At 45.5% G+C, this 25051-nt stretch overlaps 1 protein-coding gene across 1 annotated transcript in view; it reads right to left on the bottom strand.

Moving 5' to 3' along the window:
- Positions 1 to 25051, bottom strand: part of LOC147602885 (putative arabinosyltransferase ARAD1) — a 63360-nt gene that overhangs the window by 1634 nt on the left and 36675 nt on the right. Inside the window, exon 2 of the mRNA XM_086797063.1 lies at positions 22530 to 22895. Coding sequence (XP_086653189.1) covers positions 22530 to 22895 — 366 coding nt within the window. The remainder of the gene's footprint in view (positions 1 to 22529; positions 22896 to 25051) is intronic.

Here is a 25051-nt window from a genome sequence, read left to right as displayed (position 1 = left end):
CTCTGCCGCCTACGCCCGGTTCTGCCGACTGCGTGTGCTGCTCAGCCAGCTCTGGGACCTTCCGGCGCCCACTGGCCGAATCAACTGCCTTGCCTCCAGCTCTTCTCTTAGCTCCATCACAATCAAGCCTGCAAATGTAGATTGACCACACATGTTATTTCTCACCCTTCCGAACTAGCCCCCCTCACTCAAAACAGGGATAAACTGGATGATGGAGCCTTTTATAACACAAGGCAGGAAAAACACACAAGAGATCGAACATTTATTACAAATTATTTTTGGGGGACATCCTGGGCAAAAGACCCATGACCAAAAACACAAAAAACAAATTCTAGAGGAGATAAGAGTAAAATCGCCCCTCGGTGCCGGTGATGTCGCCTTTTCCGGCAAGGACAGAGAACCCAAGAGACGCTCAATGTGTCACTAAAGGCTTCAATTTCAATGCGATGAAGATAGCTCCGATTTTACCAATTTTGGCTCATTTAGGGAAAACCCTCAAATCAAAGGACACCAAGTTGGACGAGCAGAAGATGCACATCTTGGCCCTGGAGGAAAACGCCCGTATTGAAGTCCCTTTTTGTCCGTCTCCTCCTCTCTCTCTCTCTCTACTTCTCTTTCCCAAACCCCAATAGCAATTCCTCTGCTGGATAACCCTTCTAGAGCACACCGCAGTCGAGTTCAACACTCGAGTTGCAGATGCGAGCATTGGAGATTCGATTGATGAAGGACCGCGCGGCAACATTTCGTGTTGTCACACAGAAAGACGCCAGGCGACACGTGGAGCACGAAACATGAAACATGTCATGCCGATCGCTAGACAGTTGCGAGATCATCGTATAAGTCTCTTGTGTAGGAACAAGCTCTTAAAAGGCATATGTGGTGGCATCATATCTAGTAGCATATGTGGGGGCATCATACTAAGCATATGTGGTGGAATCATATCTAGCATGTTCTGCCATCACATCTAGCATATGCTTAGAATATATAATAAGGTCTCTCCTATAAAAAGGGACCTACTTCTATAATGAATTCATGCTTTCCACTACATCTTGTACTCCCACAATTCCTTTTAATCTTGTGCTAATTCTCTTGTTGATTATCATCTCTCTCTCCTCCCCACTATTGTGGGGCTGCACTCTAGGCACTGACCAGCATTTGGTATCAGAACCAGATCCCACTGCCAATTTACCGCCGCTAGCCACCAGTTGTCGCCGCCCCAAAGCAGGCTGGCGCCGTCTCAGAGCCGCCCGCCACCTTTCAAACCCGTGCGCTGTCACTCCAAAGCCCGCCGCCGCCGGCCAACCGAGCGGCGCTAGTGCAAACGCACCACCTCCGTCGGCCAGTTGCGCGGACTACCTCTACGTCTGCCCCCTGCACCCAGTTCCGCCACTGCATCTGCCACATGCACCCGGTTCCACCGCCTTTGCCGCCTGCGCCCGATTCTACCGACTTCGTGCGCTGCATAGCCAGCTTTGGGACCTTTCGGCCCAATGCCCAAAGCAATTGCCTCGCCTCCAGCTCTTCTCTTAGCTCCATCACAGTCAAGCCTGCAAATGGAGATTGACCACACATGTTATTTCTCACCCTTCCGAACTAGCCCCCCTCACTCAAAACAGGGATAAACTGGATGATGGAGCCTTTTATAACACAAGGCGGGAAAAACACACAAGAGATCAAACATTTATTACAAATTATTTTTGGGGGACATCCCGGGCAAAAGACCCATGACCAAACACAAAAAACAAATTCTAGACGAGATAAGGGTAAAATCGCCCCTCAATGCCGGTAATGTCGCCTTTTCCTGCGTCTACACCAAGCAATGGCTACTTGTCATGTCATTTTGGGCCCAAGGTCTAGAACAGAGAACCCAAGAGACTCTCAATGTGTCAATTTTGCCAATTTTGATTGATTTAGGGAAAACCTCCAAATCAAAGGACACCAAGCTGGACGAGCAGAAGACGCACATCTTGGCCCTCGAGGAGAAAACCTGTATTCAAATCCCTTTTTCTCCATCTCCTCTCTCTCTCCTTCTCTTTCCCAAAACTCGATAGCAATTCCTCTACTGGATAACCCTTCTAGAGGATTACCACCGCAGTCGAGTTCAACACTCAAGTTGTAGATGCGAGCATTGGAGATTCGATTGATGAAGGACCGCGCGGCAACATTTCGTGCTGTCACACAAGAAGACGCCATGCGAGACGCATGGAGCACGAAACATTTCTTGCGGCTTTTGACGCAAAAGCAACACCAGCTTCTTTCTCGAGTCCTCTCGAGAGAACGAACTTCAATTAAGTATAATGGTAAAATTGACCCCACGACCCTTTATTCCTAGTTGCATCAATTTGAAGCTTATTTTATTGCTATAAGAACTAATGATACTGACATAGTGATCTTGGCTAGTTGGTATATAGAAAGTGAGGCCATCCCATGGTGGATTCAGTTGGCACATGCCCACACCAGATTAGGTATGGCAACTTATGTCTAGGTTGAGTTCGTCTTAGATCTTAAGCGATAGTTTCTACCTTCCCATTACCTTGGGCTATAGCTATGCCATAACTCTAGTACTCCAGAGTGGTTCACACAACCTGTCATCCACTGGCGGGATATCAACCATTCTCACCAACCATGCCAGTGGCATACGTGCGGAAGCTATCACCCAGGCAAGTCATCAATGTCCACAGCACTTTTGCTCGATATCTTAATACTCTCCCTCGAGCTCAACACTATGCACCGCACTGCAAGAAAGCTCCTAAACATTGTTGGTCATGACCACTCCCGGCTAGTTCAGGTGTGAGCACAGCTTACTCACGAGCACTTTTTCCCTGTGACTGGACACAGGTTTTTTCCCCGTGTGAACACACTTATGTGTGTTGGGCACCTTGCCCTAGGCTACTTTATGTACTCACATTGTACTTTCATAATTATAGAGTACATCTTTTCCAGCACTCTCACATTTCTCTGTGCTTGAGGTTGTGTGCATGTGTATGTGTGTGCAAGCTAGCTTCCCTCCTACCCAACATTGGTATCAGAGCTTGGCTAGGGTTAGCGTTAGGGTTTGCCCCCTGCTGCCCGTCAGAGCTTGAGCCTATTGCACACATCTAGAATTAGGGTTTTGCTACATTAGGGTTAGGGTTAGGGTTTTGCCTTCAGCCACCCTATTGCCGCCCTCAGCCGCCTATGCACGCCGCCGTACTCTGTCCGTACACCGTACTGTACCGCTCTTCCGCCGCCCTTGTGTGCTGCCGCCACCGCCGCCCCTGTCCACCCCACATCTGCTCCGCGTCGCCTGCAACGCTCCAAATCTAGCGCTGCCCGTCCTCTACGCCACAGATCTCAGCGCCTTGCGCTAGCTGCGATAGTACCCGCTGCGCCCGTACCTGCCTCGACGCCATTGCCGCCCTCAGCTGCCTGTGCGCCGCCGCCAGCCCTGAGTGCCGCCGCCTGTGCTGTCGGCCACCGTCGTACAACCGTACTGATCTGCCGTACGACCGCACATGCGCCTGTACGGACAACTGTACCTGCAACTGTGCCTGCTCTGCACTGTCCAAAACAACAACAAATTCCAGATCTGCAAGGTTTGACCTAAAAGTGCACACATTGCCTGTTCAAATTTGGGGCTTTCAACAATTGCGCCTGCAATTGCAAAATTGGCACACATTGGCATTGATTTCAACAGATTTGGTGCATAATTGCACTAGAAATTTGGGGATTTTGCAAAAATTGGCACTATTTGCAGGCAATTTTCGGTATTGCAGGCACATTTGGTTGACATTAGAGCATTTCTCCCAAATTTTTTGGAAGTTACAGCATTATTGCAGCATTACTACTTGTTTGAACACACTTGTGACCACCATGTCTAGGAACACTGGTGATTTATTTGGTATGCTTTCCGTTGAGGATAAGTTGGATGGCACCAACTATCCTATGTGGGCATACATGATGAAACATGTACTTGTTGCAAAGAATTTGTGGGTTTATGTATCAGGGGCTGATTTGCAAGAGCAGCTCATCAATATTGATGAGGTCATTCCAAATTGTTCACTTGTATCTACAGTGCTTCAGGGTTTGCCAGAATCCTATCAACGTTTTGCTACTACTCTTCGTCTACTCATGAAGGGTAATCCAAACTTGTATACCTTTGATGAGTTGGTGACTCTCTTACTGCAGGAGGAGTAGTCTCGTTCTAATAGGACCACTATGCTTTCTGCTGATCAAGCATTTGGTGCCTTTGATCGAAACAAAGGTAAATCTAGGGCTTCATCTAGTTGTAAACCTAAGAGCAAACCACATGCCCATTCAGATTCTACCTCGTCTAAAGAGGGTGACAACAAGAAAAAGAAGAGATGCAACTATTGTAGAAAACCTGGCCATCTTATTGAGGAATGTAGGGAGCGCATTGAGAGTGAAAAGAAAAAGAAGCAGCAAGGTTTGGCTGCTACTGTGGACACTAAAGAAGAGGTAAACTTTGCTCATGAGGGATATGCATTAGTGGTTACATGCAATTTGCATGCTTCTTGTATGTCTATCTCAACTGGAGATTGGTACTTTGACAGTGGTCCTTCTAAGCACATCACTTCTTGCAGAGATCTCTTTGCCAATTTGTAGGATTCACCTCCAAGTGGCATAGTTATGTGTGCCAATGATGCCTCTTACTCCATTAAAGACATTGGCAATGTGGAGCTAACAGCATGTGATGGGGATAGCTTTACTCTTTGTGACACTTTATATGTACCAGGCATTAAAAAGAATCTCATTTCTGTTTCAGCCCTTGCATTATCTGGGTTTAAGGTTCAGTTTTCTGATCATTGTTGCTCAGTGTATGACAGCAGAGATTCAGCTTCTCTTATGCTTTCTGGGACATTATGCGGTGGCTTGTATAAGCTTGATATGTATGACAGGAGTACTTATTCTCTTGATGCTATGATTGCCTCCACATCCCGTGTGTTGAGTGACACTGAGTTATGGCATGCTCAGTTTGGTCACTTGAACTTCCCATCTCTTGTACGCTTGCAGAAGTAAGGTATGGTGCATGAGCTTCCTCCTATGCAAGTTCCCTTCAAGCATGTATGTGAGGGATGCATCCTTGGAAAGATGCACAGGAATTCCTTTCCTAAAGATGGGGCTATGAGGGCTGTCCGACCATTACAGCTTGTTCATAGTGATCTTTGTGGCCCCATGAGGGCTCCATCTTTTGGAGGACACTTGTACTTCATCACGTTCATTGATGACTACACTCGGTTTTGTTGGGTGAGTTAGACTCCATTGACAACAACGGTACTTGGGAGTTATGTGACTTGCCCCCGGGCAAGCGTGCTACTGGCACAAAATGGGTTTTCAAACTTAAGCGTAAGCCTGATGGTTCAGTTGATCGCCATAAGGCTCGCTTCGTCGCCAAAGGACATTGACTATGAGGAGACCTTTGCTCCCACTTCACGTATGACTACCATACGTACTGTTATTGCATTGGCTGCCCACAAGCAGTGGCATGTACATCAATTGGATGTTAAAACTGCTTTTTTGAATGGCGATTTGCAGGAGGAAGTTTGTGTCTCAGCCTCCTGGCTTTGTTCAAAAAGGTGCAGAAAATAAAGTATGTCATTTACATAAAGCACTGTATGGTCTTAAACAGGCCCCTCATGCTTGGTACCACAAAATTCAAACATACTTGACTGCCAAAGGGTTTCAGAATAGTTCAGCTGAGAGTACACTTTATGTACGCCACATTGGGAACAATGTTCTCATCCTTATTCTTTATGTGGATGACCTTCTCGTCACTGGCCCTAAAGAGGGTGATATTTCAGCTTTTAAAGCTGATTTGCAACATGCATTTGATGTCACAGACATGGGGCATTTACATTACTATTTGGGCATACAGTTTATACCTTTTGAGGGTGGTATCATGTTATCTTAGTGCAGATATGTTGAGCAGGTCCTTGAGCGTTTCCACATGATAGATTGTAAACCTGTTTCTACTCCTATGGAACCAGGTCTAAAACTGTCACTTGAGCATGCTGGTGAGCCTTTTGATGTTGCCACCTATCAGCAAGCTGTGGGATGCCTTATCTACTTATGCTCTACTCATGGAACCAGGTCTAAAACTGTCACTTGAGCATGCTAGTGAGCCTTTTGATGTTGCCACCTATCAGCAAGCTGTGGGATTGTAAACCTGTTTCTACTCCTATGGAACCAGGTCTAAAACTGTCACTTGAGCATGCTGGTGAGCCTTTTGATGTTGCCACCTATCAGCAAGCTGTGGGATGCCTTATCTACTTATGCTCTACTCATTTGGACATACAGTATGCTGTTTCCCAATTGAGCAGATTCATGCATTGTCCGAGCACTATGCATTGGCAAGCGTGTAAGGGTGTCTTTCGCTATCTCAAAGGCACTGCAAACTTTGCCTTGTTTTATGGCAGTTCTTCTACACTATGCTTGCTTGCATTTACAGACAGTGATTGGGCAAGTTGCTATGACACGCGAGTGTCAACCAGTGGTAACTGTTTTCCTCTTGGTGACTCATGCAGCTCATGGCTCAGTAAGAAGTTTTTCGTGCAACTGCCAAAGCACTCTGACTGTCAGTGTAAATGGTGGTAGGGGACTGCTGTCCAACACCAAGATCTGCTAGAAGGCGTCGTAGCCAATCACATTCCAGAGTAGTTGTAAAGGCTGCCCTGTATTCAGCTTCACAAATAGAATTGGCCACTGTAGGGTGCCCAATATTTCATGCCCGCACAACGCATATTGAGGTTCACTATCATGATGTTAGGGAAAGGCTCCATGCAAGAGAGATTAACTTGGCTTATAGGTCTACACATGCCAATATAGCAGATGGGTTTAAAAAGCCTCTTTCGAGGGAAAAGTTTGAAGCTTTCCGTGGAGAGATTGACTTGGCTTATGTGTCTACACATGCCAATATAGCAGATGGGTTTACAAAGCCTCTTTCGAGGGAAAAGTTTGAAGCTTTCCGCGAAGCTTTAAGCTTACAGCCTCTTCCAAGGTAGTCACCTACACCCTGTCCTCATTCACACCATTCACTTGAGGGGGGTTTGTTGGTCATGACCACTCCCGGCTAGTTCAGGTGTGAACACAGCTTACTCACGAGCACTTTTTCCCTATGACTCGACACAAGTTTTTTCCCCGTGTGAACACACTTATGTGTGTTGGGCACCTTGCCCTAGGCTACTTTATGTACTCACATTGTACTTTCATAATTATATAGAGTACAGCTTTTCCAGCACTCACGTTTCTCTGTGCTTGAGGTTGTGCGCATGTATATGTGTGTGCAAGCTAGCTTCCCTCCTACCCAACAAACATGTGGAGCTTCTGTGTGTCCAATGCCTTCGTGAAGATGTCAGCTACCCGATGCTCTGTATTGACATATACCACATCTACATCACGTGCTAGAACCTTCTCCCTCACAAAGTGATAATGCACCTCAATCTGCTTTGTTCTAGAATGGTATACTAGGTTCCTCGCCAACTATATGCTACTCATGCTCTCACAATTAATGACAAATGCCCTATCTACAGGCTCACCCATATCACCAAGTAGCTTCTGACACCAAGCTACCTCACAAGCTGCCATAGCAGCACCCCGGTACGCTGTCTCTGTACTCGGCAAAGCAACTGTTGGCTATTTCCTACTGCTCCAACTCACAATAACAATCCCAAACAAAAACATAAAGCCACTAGTAGACCTCCTGTCTACGACACTACGAGCCCAATCAGCATCTGTGTATCCATGCAGATGTATCTTTGTACCAGCCTCAATAGAAAAGTCCATAATCAACTGTGGACTTCATGTACCTGAGAATCCGTCTAGCCACATCCAAGTGTGGCTTCCTAGGAACTTGCATACACTGACTCACAAGTCCAGCAGCATAGCTCAAGTCTGGCCTGGTGATGGTCATGTAGATCAAGCTACCCACTATGCGCCTGTACGTAGTGGGATCCTCCAAAAGTTCACCTGTATCTGTGGAAAGCTGTGTGTTCTGTCCCAATGGCACTAAAATAGACTTACAGCCTATCATACCATACTTGGACAACATGTCCAAGCCATACTGCATTTGTAATAACAAAATGCCATGAGGTGATCCCACCACCTCTATTCCCCAGAAATACCGCAGCTCACCCAAATTCTTCATCTCTTCAAAAGTCTCCTGACATTATGTTTGTCAATATCACTATCACCAGTGATAATAAAGTCGTCCACATAAATGACTAGCAGCATGATCCCTTTGTCTGTCTTTTTCACATAAAGTAAAAAATCTGCATTGGATATCTGAAATCCAATGGTAAAAAGATACTCCCCGATCTTGTTTGACCATGCTCTAGATGCTTGCTTCAAGCCATACAGGGCTTTGCGTAACCTGCACAAAATATAGGTGTGTATCACTCTCATAACCTCGTGGTTGCATCATGTATTCTTCTTGCAAATCACCATGCAAGAAGACATTCTTTACATCCATATTATGTAAAGACTAACCCTTTGCTACAACCATAGCAATGACAGCTCTCACGATTGTCATTCTCGCAACCGGACTAAATGTCTCCTCATAGTCAATGCCATAGGTCTATGCATAGCCCTTGGCAACCAATCTCGCCTCATACATGCTCACTTAACCATATGACCTTACATTCAATTGCCTTCTTTTCCTTGCACAAAGACACTAACTTCCATGTTGCATTTGCATCCAATGCTGCCATCTCCTCATTCATGGCATCTTCCCATTTTTTATTTCCAAGTACCTGCTCAAAACAAGTGGGCTCCGACTCATGTATTGCTTTAACCATGTAAGCATAATGATGGGCTATATATCCATCATACCTCAACCTGTCAACAAGATACCTAAACTTTGCATGATACATGTGTACTTACATCTGTTCTCAATCCTATTCATAATGTACACAACAGTTGCTACTACTTCTACCCAAAAATAATGTGACGTATTCATGGTTGTTTCCGTACGGCGTACGACGGTTTATTGTACGGAATACCGTACGGTACGATATCGTACAGACTCATGTGGATTTTTCAAAAAAAAAATCTAAAAAATTTTTCCCAAAAAAATTTTTCTCAAAAATAATAATTTTTTGGGAGGTAATGGTCTTTTTTTTTTCTTCTTATCTATGGCTGTTTACGCTTCCTCTGTACTACGATGCGTCCCTCCTTTTTAAAATACTCCATATCTAGAATTGGAAATACCTAAGATTATAAGTATTTTTTTAAAACACCGTATTTTACCGTACGATAAGAAAATTATATCGTACCATATTTTTCTATACGGTATCGTACCTGACAACTATGGACGTATTCTTCTCAAACATATAGGTACGTGCCACTTTTGCAATGTGCTTGTTTTTTCTTTCTGCAACACCATTCTATTGCGAAGTGTAGCTGCATGTAAACTATCTCTTGATTCCTAGCTCTCTCAAGAAATCATTACTCTCATTGGAGAAATACTCTCCCCCACCATCTGATCTCACGCATTTTATTTGTATGCCTTTTTCCTTTTCGACCAAGACTTTAAGTCTCTGAAAGTGAGCAGACACCTCACTTTTCTCCTTTATGAAATAAACCCACACTTTCCTAGTGTGATCATCAATGCATGTGACATAACACCTGCAACCTGTAATTATTCCAATCTTGATCGGTCCCCATACATTTTAATGTATAATACCTAGATGAATCTAGGAACATGCCAAAATTCACCTTTTAGAAACGTGCATGTTAAGATCCAGGGTACCCTGAAGATAACGAAAAATGCGTTTGACTGCTTACCAATGCTTTGTGCCTAGGCTGTGCATGAACTTGCTCAACAAAGACACCCCAAAAGATATGTCTAGCCTCGTGTTACACAAGTAAATAAGGCATCCCACTGCCTGGCGATAAATGCTGGCCTCAAAAGGCTCTCCAATATCATGCATAGTAACCATACACCTAGTTCTACTGGAGTAGAAATGGGCTTACATTCATCCATGTGAAACCTTTATAGCAAACTTTTTATGTACTTAGTTTGCTGCATAATAATGTCGTCATTTGTATGCATAAACTGTATGCCGAGATAGTAGTGTAAAGGCCCCAAATCTGACATATCAAATTCAACTTTCAAATCTGAAATTTGTGCTTTGCTAGTCCTTGTAATGAGCATGTCATCTACATACAAGATGACTATGAGAATATCGGCACCGGTTTTCTTCACATACAATGAATGTGCTTTCAGCTGGACTATTCACATAACCTTGGCTGTTTAGATGAGCATGTATTTTATCATACCAAGCTCTTGGAGCTTGCTTTAACCCATACAATGCTTTGTGTAACCTGCATACTTCATGTTCCTCACCACAAACTACAAAACCAATGGGTTGATTTACATATACTTTATCTTGTAAATCCCCATTTAAGAATGCAGTTTTGATGTCCAATTGATGCACTTTCCATCCTTTATGTGCACCCAATGCAATCACTGATCTTATTGTAGTCATTCTGGAAGTAAGAGCAAAAGTCTCCTCATAATCTATTCCCTTTTTCTGAGAGTAACCTTTAGCCACAAGTCTTGCTTTGTACATGTCAATAGTACCATCAGACTTCCTTTTGACTTTGTACACCCACTTTGTTCCAATGACATGCTTGCCTTTCGGCAATTCCACCCAAGTATTGTTCTTCATGATAGAAGAGATTTCATCTTGCATAGCTTACACCCAGTGCTCATTCTCATGTGCTTCTTCATAAGAAGAAGGCTCTTCTGAATCAAAGAGACCACCTATGGCTAATGCAGACTCCCCAACCATGATGCATATTCAATGCATGGCTGGAACTAGCCCTTGTTCTACCTGTCAGTGGTGCTGCAAGTTTACTTTCTTGCAAAATTTTCAACAACCATCTTGGCACCGACTTAACTGTGTCTATGGCTGTTTGCTCTTCCCTCACAAGATCTTCCACTTCTTCCATAGATGGGGACTGAATGGTTGGCTGTTCCAAATGAGGATTTTCTTGTGCAAGGGCTGGCTGATCTGAATCCCCCCTAATTGCAATATAGTCCATCAAACATGTCTTGTATGCCTGTATCATTACTTTTATACAAGCTGTACATGGGTTGCACTGAATTTTCAGCAAATACCACATCTCTACTGACAAAAATCCTGCATGTTGTTGGATTATAAAGATGGTATCCTTTGCTCTGATTGCTGTAGCCCACAAAAATGCATTTCATTGCTTTATCATCTAGCTTTGTTCGGAGTTGTTCTGGCACATGTGCATATGCCAAACACCCAAATGTACGCATATAATCCACTTTTGGCTTTCGGCTATACCAAGCCTCAAACGGTGTTATGGTTTTCAAAGCTTTTGTTGGACACCTGTTCAACACGTGAGTGGCACACATTATATTCCATCCAAAAATTGTGAGGCAACTTTTGTGCTTTCACCATGCATCTTGCCATCTCCATGAGAGATCTATTTTTCCTCTCAACTACATCATTCTGCTGCGGTGTATAAGGCACAGTACATTGGTGTTTGATGCCCTTTTGAAGCATATAATCCTTGAACGCATTTAACATGTATTCTCCACCTCTATTTGAGCGGAGTGCTTGGACTTTACATCCACACATATTTTCAGCCATTGCTACAAAGTGTCGAAAGCATGTAAACACCTCTGCTTTCGCTTTCAAGGGGTACATCAATGAATGTGATGAAATAAAGATGCCCCCCTATGGATGGTGTCCGCATTGGACCACATACATCACTGTGCATGAGCTGTAATTTGCTTTCAGCTCTAACAGCTCTATCCTTGGGGAATGGTTTTCATTGCATCTTTCCCAAAATACACCCCTCACATACATGTCTTGTTGGAGACTCAAGAGGCGGCATATGATGCCTCTACAAAAGCATCAAACTCTGAAAATTTATATGCCCAAAACGTGCATGCCATAGCTCTGCATCATGCATAGCAGGAGTGTGGGCAGCCACTATATTTGCATCATAAGTACGCTTGTCATAGCTGTCCAGCTTATACAAGCCTTTGTATCGTGTTCCAGAAGTGACTATTTCATAACCCTTTGATGGGTCTTTTACCAAACACTTCCCATCTTTAAATTCAACCTTTAAACCTTGGTCGTTTATGATTGAGACAGAGAATAGATTTTTCTTTATCCCTGGAACATACAACACATTTTTCATACATATATTGGCACCATTGGCTGCAACAAGTATGACATCGCCAGTTTCGAACTGCTCGCTGAAGCCTTCAACCCTCACCCTGCTCGAGCTGCTGCGCCTGCTTGCACCCCCCTTCCCCGCCCTCATGACTTAGCCTCTCCCCGCCTGCTCGCACCCCCCCTCCGCGCCCCCTGTGTGTCTCGCGCCCTCCGCCCTCCCTTTTCCCTTTTCTCGCCCGTCGCCCCCAGCCCGCCTGCCCCAGTTTCATTCGCGCCCCCGCTCCCCCCCTTCTTCCGCGTCCCACCTCCCCTGCCTGTCCCCGCCCTCCCCCCCCTTGCGCGCTTTCTCCCCCCCCCCCCCCCCCCCCCCTTTCGTTCCCCACTGCCCCCCCTTCTCCGGTTTTGCTGGACACTGCATACTCGTGGTGACTTGTGACAGATTTGCTGTCCTATCATGGCCAACAGTAATAATGACCTCTTTGGAATGCTATCTCAAGAGGACAAGCTCAATGGGGACAACTACCCTATGTGGGCTTATATGATGCGTCATGTTTTGGTTGCTAAAAATGTATGGTTGTATGTGGATGGCACTGAGGAGCATCCTCTTGCACTTGCTCCACCGGAAGGTGAAGTGATTTCCGCTCATCCTCCTGCAGGTCCACCTCCTCGTCTTCCTCCTACTCAGGAGCAGTGTACTTGGGATGCTAGGGATGCTCAGGCCCATGCATTGATTGCTCTCTCGTGCCACAGGCATATCATTCCGCACATTCGATCTTGCACCACTGCAAAGGGTGCTTTGGATGCCTTGGCAGCATTGTATTCAGCTCCCAATGAAGCTCATGTAGCTTACCTTCGGGGCAAGCTTGAGACTAACCGCATGCTTGAAGGTGACTCTATCGATCAGTACCTTACGCATGTGAAGGACCTACGAGAGCAGCTCATTAACACTAATGAGGTTTTGACAGATAGCTATCTTGTTCAGACAGTTTTGCGCAACTTGCCTGACTCTTATCAGACATTTGGCACCACTTTGCGGTTGTTGGTTGGCAATGCACCTAATGCGGTCACTTTTGACAACCTTGTGACTCTCTTGCTCAGTGAGGAGCAATCTCGTTCCAACAGGAACAACATGAGTCAACAATGGCTGCTCCTTTTCGTGGGAATAGATCTGGGCCTAAACCTAGCCCATTGAATCCTCCCAAGACAGAGGACAAGCCTGAAAAGAAAAAGCGTTGTAACTATTGCATGAAAACAGGGCACACCATAGAGGAATGCAGGAAGCGTATTGAGAGTGAAAAAAAAAAGAAGAAGAAGCTAGCATCTTCTTCCACAGGTGCAAATCAGGCCAATCTGGCTACACATGTGTCAGCCTTGACACTTACATCTTCATTGCCTGCAGAGATGTCTTCTGATGCCATTGCTTTTGATGACTATGCTTTATAGTCTGTACTCCATGGTATGCATTGTCTGGCAGATGTATTTCAGGGGGGATTCTACTTGCCCACATGCAGTTGGTGATGCCTCATGGTCACTTATGCTTGTTGACCCTTATGCTGGTCTATGCTAGACGCTTTCTCTTATGTGATGTCTATTGGAGATGCCTTTTATGTTGTTTTCCCTTGCAGCAGGATTGTTTCTACAATGTTGGCATTGTCACTTTCTCACATGTGATGTTTACTGGGAGTGCCTTTTACTCACTTGGCCAGTGTTGGCTTGCTCTCATGGTTTTGACATATCACATGTATATTATTCATTGTGGGATTATGCATCTTTACATTTGCCATACATGCCACTGATCATGGCATCGCTGAGAGTTTACCTATCCTCTCATAGCATTGGCTGATGCCCGCCTCGAGCCCCCACTTTTTCTCCCCATTTTCAGCTTTTCCCATTGCTGATTTTCCCTCATCGGATCCTCCATTGATGAGTTTCACGTTTGCAGCTTACATTGCATGTCGCACAGGCATGACTTTAGGATCTTGTTGCCTTTATACATGACCTCTTCTTATGCTTATCACTGGTGCAGTTACAGAGCATTGATGTGGATTACATGCAGTTCAGCTTGGCATTTGGTACGCCTTCAGGGGGGTATTACGTGATGCCTCTTGATTTGATGCAGTTGATGTCCACATGATCTTTTCCATGCATTTCTGGTGATGCATTTATGTACTACTGTGCTCTAGCATTAGCACTATGACATTAGGGATTCTCCTTTTCCCCGTCATATAGTGCTTGCTTTTTCCATTGGCATTGCAGTTCACTCTTACTGTGGAGCATAGTGCAGGGCAGCATTCACAGCTTTATCACCCTGCTGCTACCCATTCACACCATTCACTCGAGGGGGGTTTGTTGGTCATGTCCACTCCCGGCTAGTTCAGGTGTGAACTCAGCTTACTCAAGGGCACTTTTTCCTTGTGACTGGACACAGGTTTTTCCCCCGTGTGAACACACTTATGTGTGTTGGGCACTTTGCCCTAGGCCTTTTAGTACTCACTTGTACTTTCATTTTATATCATTATTGAGTACATCTTTTACAGCACTCTCACGTTTCTCTGTGCTTGAGGTTGTGTGTGTGTGTGTGTGTGCGCGCGCGCGCGCGCGCGCGCACACGCTAGCTTCCCTCCTACCCAACAAGCGTGGCCGGAGCTGGACACAGGTGTGATCGTGGTCACCGCAGCACAGGCAGCTCAGTCGACGGGCGAGGCGGGATGGACCTCGCAGCACTAGCTCCGCCGGCAAGAGAGGCGGGGGCAAGTGAGGGCGGATTTGCACGCAGTAGCGCCGCCAATTCTGGGAGGCAGGAACAGGCAGAGGTGGCGCTCTCTCCAGTAAGAGCGTCGGCTGAGCGGGCGGAACGGATGGACTGGGCGGCAACGGCGACAGAACCTAGCCAGACGGAGCCTGCACTGCCGGAAGGACTGTTCTAGTCGACGGAAAAAGGACAGCTGCAGGGTTGGAATTCTTTTCGGCCAAGATTGAACTTCCAGTGGGAGCTCTGATACCAATTGCTGGTGTTGGACTCACACACTCAGAGAATCTTGCAAATTAGGGTTAGGTGCAGGAAGAAGAAGCTCACACAAAAATGAGAGAGAGAGAGAGAGAGACGGAGCCAAATGTGTGGTAGCCACAAAATGCAAGTCAACCCTTGCATGTGTGTCACATCCATATAATATAGAAGTGCAAAATACTATATGGATAGAGTGTCTTTTCACACTTGATATCCAAGGGAAAAAACCACATGGGAAAAAATGCCCTTGGTTAAGCGATGTTCACACATAGCACTACCATAAGTGGGCATATGCCTACAATATACGGGTGAAAGAGGTAAACAATGGAATCAACCCTCTTCATCCGATCGACCATCTTTTGGGGTTTTGCAAAATGCTTTTGCAATTTTGGGTGACTATATGGGTGATGTATGTGCAGCGTTGGTTGCTAATGAAAGGCAGGACAAGCCCCATCCTCGCTCTCATTGACTTTGTTTCTTGTCTTTATGAAGTTGGTTCATTGGAATGTGTGGGGGATTTCCTCCCATAAGAAGCAGTATGTCTTGTGGCAAACATTGTTGTCTAACCAATGGGATGTTCTTTGTGCGGTTGAGCACAAACAACATAGTCAAGCAGGAGGTGGCTTTATACATAGAGGTTTTCATGTTTTCTTTAATGGACACCCTTCCACCCACCTAGGGGTGATCATGATTGTCCATGATCGTTTTCAGCCTTCTATTGTACATCAAGATGTACATGGTGGATTTATGGTTGTGCAGATCACTTATGAAGAACAACTTCTTTGGTTGGTTGGTGTGTATGCTCCCCATAAAGTAGAGGCTCATCGTTCTCTTTGGCAGGATCTACAACGATGTTTGAGGTTAGGAAAACCGGGTTTTCTCATGGGGGATTTTAATATCTGCTCTTCTGTTGATCAAGCTAATTCGCCTCACTATATAATGGATAATCCGGAAAAGTGAGTTTGGGACTCTTTTATGTCTCTCGTCCTTAAAGAGGCCATTTAGTCCTAGTTGCATCCTTATGATTATGGCTTTACTTTGTACTCTCGCCAATATCCTGGTAGGTGGAGCAAGCTCGATAGAATGTATGTTATGCACGATGATTTATTTTTGCCTAAGATATTGAAAGTTGTTGTAGAGAGACAGCATGTTCTTTCGGATCATTTCCCATTGGTCTTCGACATAATTCAAGTGTCGTTGGGTCTTGCCTTCTAGCCACAAATCCTTACTCCGATGGCACACCGAAACGCTCCATTGGGTATGGGGATAAAGGAAGAACTCTCTTTGCCTAGATGGAGGCAAGAAGAGATTGTCCTTCGCGGTAGTTCTCTCACAAAAAGTGGGTGGAGAAGAAGCTAATGAGAGGGAGAACCCTACAAGCAAACCTATTCAAGTAAGCATACCATCTGATGTACACAAAACTGCTTTCAGGCCAGCATTTGGGCTTTATGAGTATCTTGTTATGCCTTTTGGTCTTACGAATGCCCCGACTACATTCAATAGAATGATGGATCGCATATTCCGTGGGTACAAGAAATTTACAGGTGTCTTCTTTGATGACATCCTAGTCTTCTCGAAGACCAAAGAAGAGCATAGAGCTCATTTGGCCATTGTTTTTTGAAGAACTCTATAAGCATAAACTCTTCATAAATGTAAAGAAGAGTGAGTTCTTCTTGTCAAAGATACATTATCTTGGGCATATTGTGTCCAAAGATGGAGTGCGGATGGATCATGCAAAGATTGATGCAATTCAAAATTGGCCCAAATTGAGTTCGGTGCATGAGATCCGTAGTTTTCTTGGATTATGCTCTTACTACCGCAGGTTCATTCGGCACTTTGCACGATTTGACAAAGAAGAAGGCCGTATTCAAATGGACTAATGTAGAGAGGGATACATTCCTCAAATTGAAAGATGCAACTACTCATGGTCTAGTGTTGATCATTCCAGATTTGCAAAAGCCTTTTAGTGTGGAATGTGATGCATCTAAAAATTGCATAGGATCTCTCCTAAATCAAGAGGGACATGCCGTGGCTTATGAGAGCCATAGATTGCATGATGCACAGCTATCTCTTGGCATTTATGAGAAAGAGCTCTTGGCCGTAATTCATGCACTTACTATATGGAAACATTACCTTCTTGGGACTGATTTCACTATGAAAACAGATCACCATAGTTTGAGGTATTTTCTTACCCAAACTAAATTGTCAGAGAAGCATATGAGGATGGCCAATTTCCACTCTATGTTTCATTTTCAGATCTCGCATACCCCAAGAAAGAAGAATGTAGTGGCAAATGCATTGTCACGAAAGCCATATGTGGCAGCTATCTCGGTTGCCTCTCATGGGGACTTGTCTGCCATGCGTGATTTGTATCATACGGATGCTGATTTTGCCACCATTTAGGCTGATTTGATGGCTGGTCATGCACATGCCTCATATGTGATCAAAGAGGGTTGTCTCATGAAAGATAATTTCCTATGTATGGTGTCTGACATGAGGCAAAAGGTTTTGGATGAGTACCATGCTCCTCCTCATGTTGGTCATAGAGGCATAATGCCTACTCTGCACATGATTGAGCAGTATTTCTTTTGGCCAAATCTGCAAAAGGACATAGAGGCACATATACGTGCATGTATCACATGTCAAAAGGTTTTGATAGGCAAAAGGCACCAAGTTAGTGTCATTAGAGAGAGATACACCACCATCTCCAATAGACATCCCTCACTCCGCGAGATCATGGAGTCCGCAGACCAACACAGATTTGGCCAATTCTTGCTAGAGACAAAGCGCCACAGAGAGACATTGCTACAGACTCATACCACAGGGAGAGGTGGGCGACAGCTCCAGCTCACTGATTTCTTCCAGAGATCTATCCTAGTGCCTACCCTGACACAGGAGGGGGTTACACTTCATCGCGCTGCGGACCTCCGAGCCAGACGAAGACCGAGAGCACCAAGCTACCAGACTCCCAGACTACATGAGAGAGAGATCACAGAGATACGGGCTCGACATCAACACCATATCCAGGAGCTGATACCAATGTAACACGCGGAAGCTCTGAGGGTCTTCTTTCAGCCCTAAACACTCCTAGAAACATGCTGATGCAAAAACGCAGATAAGAAGAGAGAGAGAGAGAGAGAGAGAGAGAGATGCTAGAAATTCAGTATATTTATATAGTACAAAAAGGGTACTTTGCTACAGCCCTAGGCTGTCTTCATAAAAGAGTGATAAACACCAAAATTCTGGTCCCTACTTGGACCCTAAGGACCCAGGTCCCAATCCCTAGAGGATTGAATGTCTACAATGATGAGCACACTGCCCCTTTTATAGGACTTCACAAAGACTTGGCCAACTGGCCGACTGCTGGTCGGCCAATCCACAGTCCATTAAATCCCTTCAGCGCTACCCGACTAGATATTCCTCCTTGATCATGATGCGCCTCTTGCCGCCTTGTCCTCTGGTTCAGCCGACCAGCTCTCCTTGCTTCTAACGCACTGTCAAGATGCCCTCCAAGCCTTGCTCTGAGTCCACACTTGTCCTCTTGTGCTCAAATTCTAACTCTATCTGGTTCATTCTCTTTATCTGGCTGCCTTTTCTGGACCAGCGCCTAAGAATGTCCATGGCATTTATCATGCACATGACATCCCCCTCTGCTAAACTTGATGACAGGATTCCAACTTGCTCTTGGATGACTGTCATCATCCCAATCTTTTCCCGAAGTCCCTCCGTCATCCATCCATCCCTGGCAACCCTTTTCTCTGAAAGCCCGGCCCGGTCTCCAAAACCACTTTGTCTCAGAATAAGATCTATGCATCTGTTCCATCTAGTCCACCATCCATTCCTGCCCTAACTCTGAACACCGTCTTGGTCTTCATTCCTGAGAAACGAGTCTGGCACTCTCACATCACCCCTTGGAGGATAATCCTCCCTTGGGACCGTCGAGAACCTATCTAGCTCACAAGACTGCCATCCCCTCTGCCTTTGTGGAACACCACCAACAAACCTCCTAGGAGCTCTTCCCGATTCGGTATCCTTGCCTTGGGCTTCATATCCGTGTACTTTCCTGTAACTTGGACCTGTACACCATCATATGGGACTGAATCAGTGTTTAGCTTTGCTGAGCCTCATGCTCTGATACCAATGTAACACGCGGAATCTGTGAGGGTCTTCTTTCAGCCCTAAACACTCCTAGAAACATGCTGATGCAAAAACGCAAATAAGAAGAGAGAGTAGAGAAAGAGAGAGAGATATGCTGGAGATTCAGTATATTTATATAGTACAAAAAGGGTACTTTGCTACAGTCCTAGGCTGTCTTCATAAAAGAGTGATAAACACCAAAATTCTGGTCCCTGCTTGGACCCGAAGGACCCAATCCCTAGAGGATTGAATGTCTACAATGATGAGCACACTGCCCCTTTTATAGGATTTCACAAAGACTTGGCCAACTGGCCGACTGCTGGTCGGCCAGTCCACAGTCCATTAAATCCCTTCAGCGCTGCCCGACTGTATATTCCTCCTTGATCATGATGCGCCTGCTGCCGCCTTGTCCTCTGGTTCAGCCGACCAGCTATCCTTGCTTCTAACGCACTCTCAAGATGCCCTCCAGGCCTTGCTCTGAGTCCACACTTGTCCTCTTGTGCTCAAATCCTGACTCTATCTGGTTCATTCTCTTTATCTGGCTGCCTTTTCTGGACCAGCACCTAAGAATGTCTATGGCATTTATTATGCACGTGACACACTCACACTTGGAGCTAGACAGATCTGCATTGCATTCTTGTATACCCTACACATATAGGTTGCATACTGAGCCTCTAGCAGTAGTGCTCCATCTATCACACCCCCCCACTAGCTCAGTACTTTCATAGTTTATTTCATGTTCATTTTGTCCTTTTTTTCTGGACATCCCGAGGACATCAACAGTTGTACATTGATTTCTAGAGTCATGAGATACCAGGATCAGAGATGCCTCGGATTATACTTGCTGGAGCTTCGTAGACATAGAGAGGGTCTCTTGAGAGGGAGGGGATCAGAGAGGGAGAGACACCTACAGAGGCAAATTACAAACTTCTTTCGACCAGAGATTGAGCAGTCCGGCCAGCAGGCATTGCAGCTAGCCCCAGAGTATAGCCGCACTAGAGGTACACTGATTGATTGGGCTATAGAGCTGGGGCGGTTCAGGCGCCCCAAGATGAGAGGCCCATCTCGACACCGGCGGAGACTACAACAGAGGATCACGACCATACTAGCACGGCATGGGAGACGTCCAGTCAGAGTACTCACCATGGAGGACATTGAGGATATCCGCCATCGACCGATGAGAGACATCTTTGGGTGATGTGTATGATGCTTACCTTTGTTACTAGAGTTTTCCTCCCAGATGTTATCCATTAGGAGCTCCTAGTACCGTACTTTTCCTCATAGTTATTTTAGTTTCAGTTAGTTGTTTTTAGCTTTTCTTACACAGACATTGTATCAGATCCACCAATTGTTATTTTCTAGTACCGTACTTTTCCTCATAGTTATTTTAGTTTCAATTAGTTGTTTTTAGCTTTTCTTACACAGACATTGTATCAAACCCGGATGATTAGGGCCAAGGCCTCCGTACCACATGATATTATCCGTGCAGAGATGGCTGCCCCCCCATTGGTAGTAGAGGCACTCACTCGATCAGTCTCCTTTATACATAGCACTTGGGCTCTCCCTAGAGACAGATATGCTCGCTTAGCCCTGGAGTCTTCACGACAGTTGGCATCACAGGGAGACGGATCATGTTGGTATGCACAGATGACAGCTTGGTTCCAACTGCATGGCTTTAGTATGGACAGGCTACCTCCATTTCAGTACTCCCTGGATGCACCCTCCCTCTCTCTCACACGGGCAGAGATTACCAGACTTATCAGGCTAGACTTGACTCAGCTGGACACTAGAAGGACATGGATACAGCCGACACACGAGCTTAGTACGAAGATGGCTTTCTATAGAGATCATCTTCTCCAGCTCACGGAGGATGGGTTTGTGATTAGACCCAGCTACATGGATACTCATCTTTCTCATGGGGTACGGTGTGCTATTGGTCAGATGCGCACATCCTCACACCAGCTAGAGATTGAGACTGGCAGATTCAGAGGAGTACCAGCTGAGGCCAGGATTTGTCAGCTGTGCCAGATGGAGCCAGAGACAGAGTTACATTACATATGTCACTGTCCGGTATATTATGAGATACGAGGCCGTTTTCACTGCCTGTTCAGAGAGGGCTTTGGACCACTTTCTAGAGTCATGAGATACCAGGATCAGAGATGCCTCGGATTGTACTTGCTAGAGCTGCGTAGACATAGAGAGGGTCTCCTGAGAGGGAGGGGATCAGAGAGGGAGAGACACCTACAGAGGCAGATTACAGACTTCTTTCGACCAGAGATTGAGCAGTCAGGTCAGCAGGCATTGCAGCTAGCCCCAGAGTACAGCCGCACCAGAGGTACACTGATTGATCGGGCTATAGAGCTGGGGCGGTCCAGGCGCCCCAAGATGAGAGGTCCATCTCGACACCGGCGGAGACTACAACAGAGGATCAGGACCATACTAGCACGGCATGGGAGACGTCCAGTCAGAGTACTCACCATGGAGGACATTGAGGATATCCGCCATCGACCAATGAGAGACATCTTTGGATAGTGATGTGTATGATGCTTACCTTTGTTGCTGGAGTTTTCCTCCCACATGTTATCCATTAGGAGCTCCTGGTACCGTACTTTTCCTCATAGTTGTTTCAGTTTCAGTTAGTTGTTTAATTGTTTTTAGCTTTCCTTACACAGACATTGTATCAGATCCACCAATTGTTGTAACCTTTTTGGTCTCATAGGTCATTTTGGCCTTTTGAAGACGTTAATATATCATTTCATTTCATTTCTCTCTCTCTCTCTCTCTCTCTCTCTCTCTCTCTCTCTCTCTCTCTCTAAGCATATCTCGCTCTACAGAGGATCATCTGTTGATCACATTTACTATCAGATGTTTTCATTTCAGTTTTTCATGGCTCAGTATATCCACGGTACCATTGTATTACTTTTGGTCTCATAGGCCCTTGGGGTCTTCCATAGACGCTCTCTCTCTCTCTCTCTCAATTTTCCATGGCTCAGTATATCCATGGTACCATTGTATTACTTTTGGTCTCATAGGCCCTTGGGGTCTTCCATAGACGCTCTCTCTCTCTCTCTCTCTCTCTCTCTCTCTCTCTCAATGCATGCACACAAGTTTGTACAATCTTGCTTTTTTTTTGTTGTGTTGATATTGAAGCCTAGAGAGAGTCTCAGTGTTCAAATCCAATGCAGCCAAACCTTAAAAACTTTAAAGAAAACTAAGCGGGTCGATAGTACCTTTCTCAATTCCTGCTGATACTGTTGCAGTTTCTCATTACTAATTTGCCGCAACATTGCAGCTAAATAACCAGGCTCTAATGCCTTGTGGGAGGGGACAAAAATTGAAAATCTGTTGTAGTCCAGTTCATCTTCAAAAGGTAGCTCAATCTCATCGCTCACCACAACAGGCACACATACACTGACTATGGCATCAAATAGGCGGCATGCTGATGGGGTATCACCAGCAGGATGGAGGCAAAACTTTGAAGTTCTCATTCCCTGTGCTGCTAATCGCCTTCCCTCTCTCGATTGTAGACCATGCTTAAGGACCATGTCTTCCTCATTTTCCAACACCTTGAAAAGTTCATCTCTCACCTTACCACCCTGAAGGGAGGCCAATAAATGATCACCGACTGCATGAAAAAAAATGTAAAGAATAAAATCCCAGCATGCATTTATCCCTAGCACCTTGAACTTTTATACAAGTGACGGAATGCCCAGTACTATTGATTGCAAAGCACGACACACAATAGACACAATCATGGGATCTTGCAGATCACCTCCACAAATTTAAGCTCTACATGTTTGACCAAAAAAAAAACAATCATCGAGTGTACACTTTAAACCGTCAGAAAAAGAGCATTGATCCACAATTAAAAACATTTCAGTTTTTTAGATCTCAAAATTTAAATATACCCAAGAAGCTTAATTACATACATAGCTTGAAAAATTTAACAATGTAAAGAAGAGCTGAGGAGGAAAGGAAAGAAGAGAACTCTAGGTATGCATGCAAGGGGGTACCAATACCAAAAGAAATAGTTTTTCTGTGTCCTTTGTTGTGGCATTGCCTTTACATGGGATCAACATCACAAACTTATTAAACTTGTCTACAATAGTCGAACATTGTGTGTGGCACTGGAGTGCATATGTTTATATGCAGTGATGCATGTGGACATGCACTAATTCTAGGGGCACTTTTTGTCATCGGGTTTTTCCCCTTGGATATTTGGTGTGAAAGGAAACCTAGACTAGGTTTATTATTATCACTTGTACTTGTCACTAATCATATTATTGTATCACTTTGGTCTCATAGGCCCATTGGGTCTTTAGTAGACGCTTAATATCTCTCTCTCTCTCTCTCTCTCTCTCTCTCTCTCTCTCTCACGGCCATCAAAGAAGAGATCTCCAAGGAGATCACAAAGGACATGGAAGGAAAGCTCGAAGCCAAGCAATCAGGATGGGTCGAGGTGGTGAAGAAGAACATCCGTAAAGAAGTGAGAGAGGAAACTCAAAGGGAAGAAAACCAAATCATTCACACCACCATTGAGGAGGAGAAGATGAGGCATGCCCGCCGCCTCAACATTCGAGTCACAGGTATAGCCGAGACACCCGACTCCACTCCCGAGAAAGATGGACAGCTTCTATGCATGAAGCTCGGCTACAAGGAAGAGCACCCTCTCCCCTTCACCAAAGCATGGAGAGCCGGGAAAGACTCAACACGCAAGCGAGCCCTCATCCTACAGTTTGCAGGAGAGACGGAGAGGGTCACCTTCATGAGGAAGAGGGTTATACTACGGGGTTTAGAGGGAGCTCCTATTTTCTTGGATGATGATCTCACGAGGATGCAGCTTGAGCATAGGAGAACTTGCATGCCACGAGTCTTACACGCGAGGAGAGAAGGCAAGAAGGCCTTCTATCGAGATGGTCGGGTCATCATTGATGGCCGGCCCATGGATTAGCAGTTTGGGGCCTATGGGACACAGACCAGGCCACTGACAGAGATACACATAGCAGTATGGAACTGTAATGGTTCACTATGGGTGCAGCCTGGACGACTGGAGCATGTTATGGAGGGGAGAGACATCATACTTCTGACAGAGACACATCAGAGCCCAGAGAGAGGGCTACCTCGAGTAGAGGGATTCCAGTGGGAGTCAGCATACAGGAGGACCACGCGCCAGGGTACCTCGAGAGGGTCGGGGGGAGTAGCAGTCCTATTCAGACGAGAGCTACAGGGGAGACTGAGAGTGGTAGCACAGGATCCAGAGGCCAGATACATGTGGATCAGTTTACAGCTCTCACAGGACAGGGTTATATACATAGCTCTATGTTACTTTTCTCCATCAGGATCCTCCTATGTCATTACAGAGGACATGCCACAGGAGGAGGAGATAGGAGCCTCGCCATACACTTGTCTGTCAGAGGAGATTATGCATTATTCTACACTAGGGGAAGTATTTCTTACGGGCGACTTCAATGCCCACACACAGAGCAGACAGTGTGAGGTGTATGACTATGATGACATGGAGATCCTCCACCCTGTGGATCCAGAGGAGATAGGGGCTAGTCGGGCATCAGAGGACACTGGACCAGACAGAGGACATTATGGGGACCACTTACTAGAGTTGGGAACCAGGCATCGTCTCGTTATTTATAACGGGATGCTACAGTGGCCGGGATCAGGAGGACTGACATGCTTCCCACATGGGGGTCATACACGGACCGGAGGCACGGTGGTAGACTACATTATGGGGTCTTTG

The sequence above is a fragment of the Cibotium barometz genome, chromosome 65, assembly GCF_041138505.1.
Source record: "Cibotium barometz isolate CiBa-2024 chromosome 65, ASM4113850v1, whole genome shotgun sequence".
In the NCBI taxonomy this organism is placed as follows: domain Eukaryota; kingdom Viridiplantae; phylum Streptophyta; class Polypodiopsida; order Cyatheales; family Cibotiaceae; genus Cibotium; species Cibotium barometz.
Note: the sequence above shows the minus strand (reverse complement) of the source record. Positions and strands in the feature narration are given on the sequence as shown.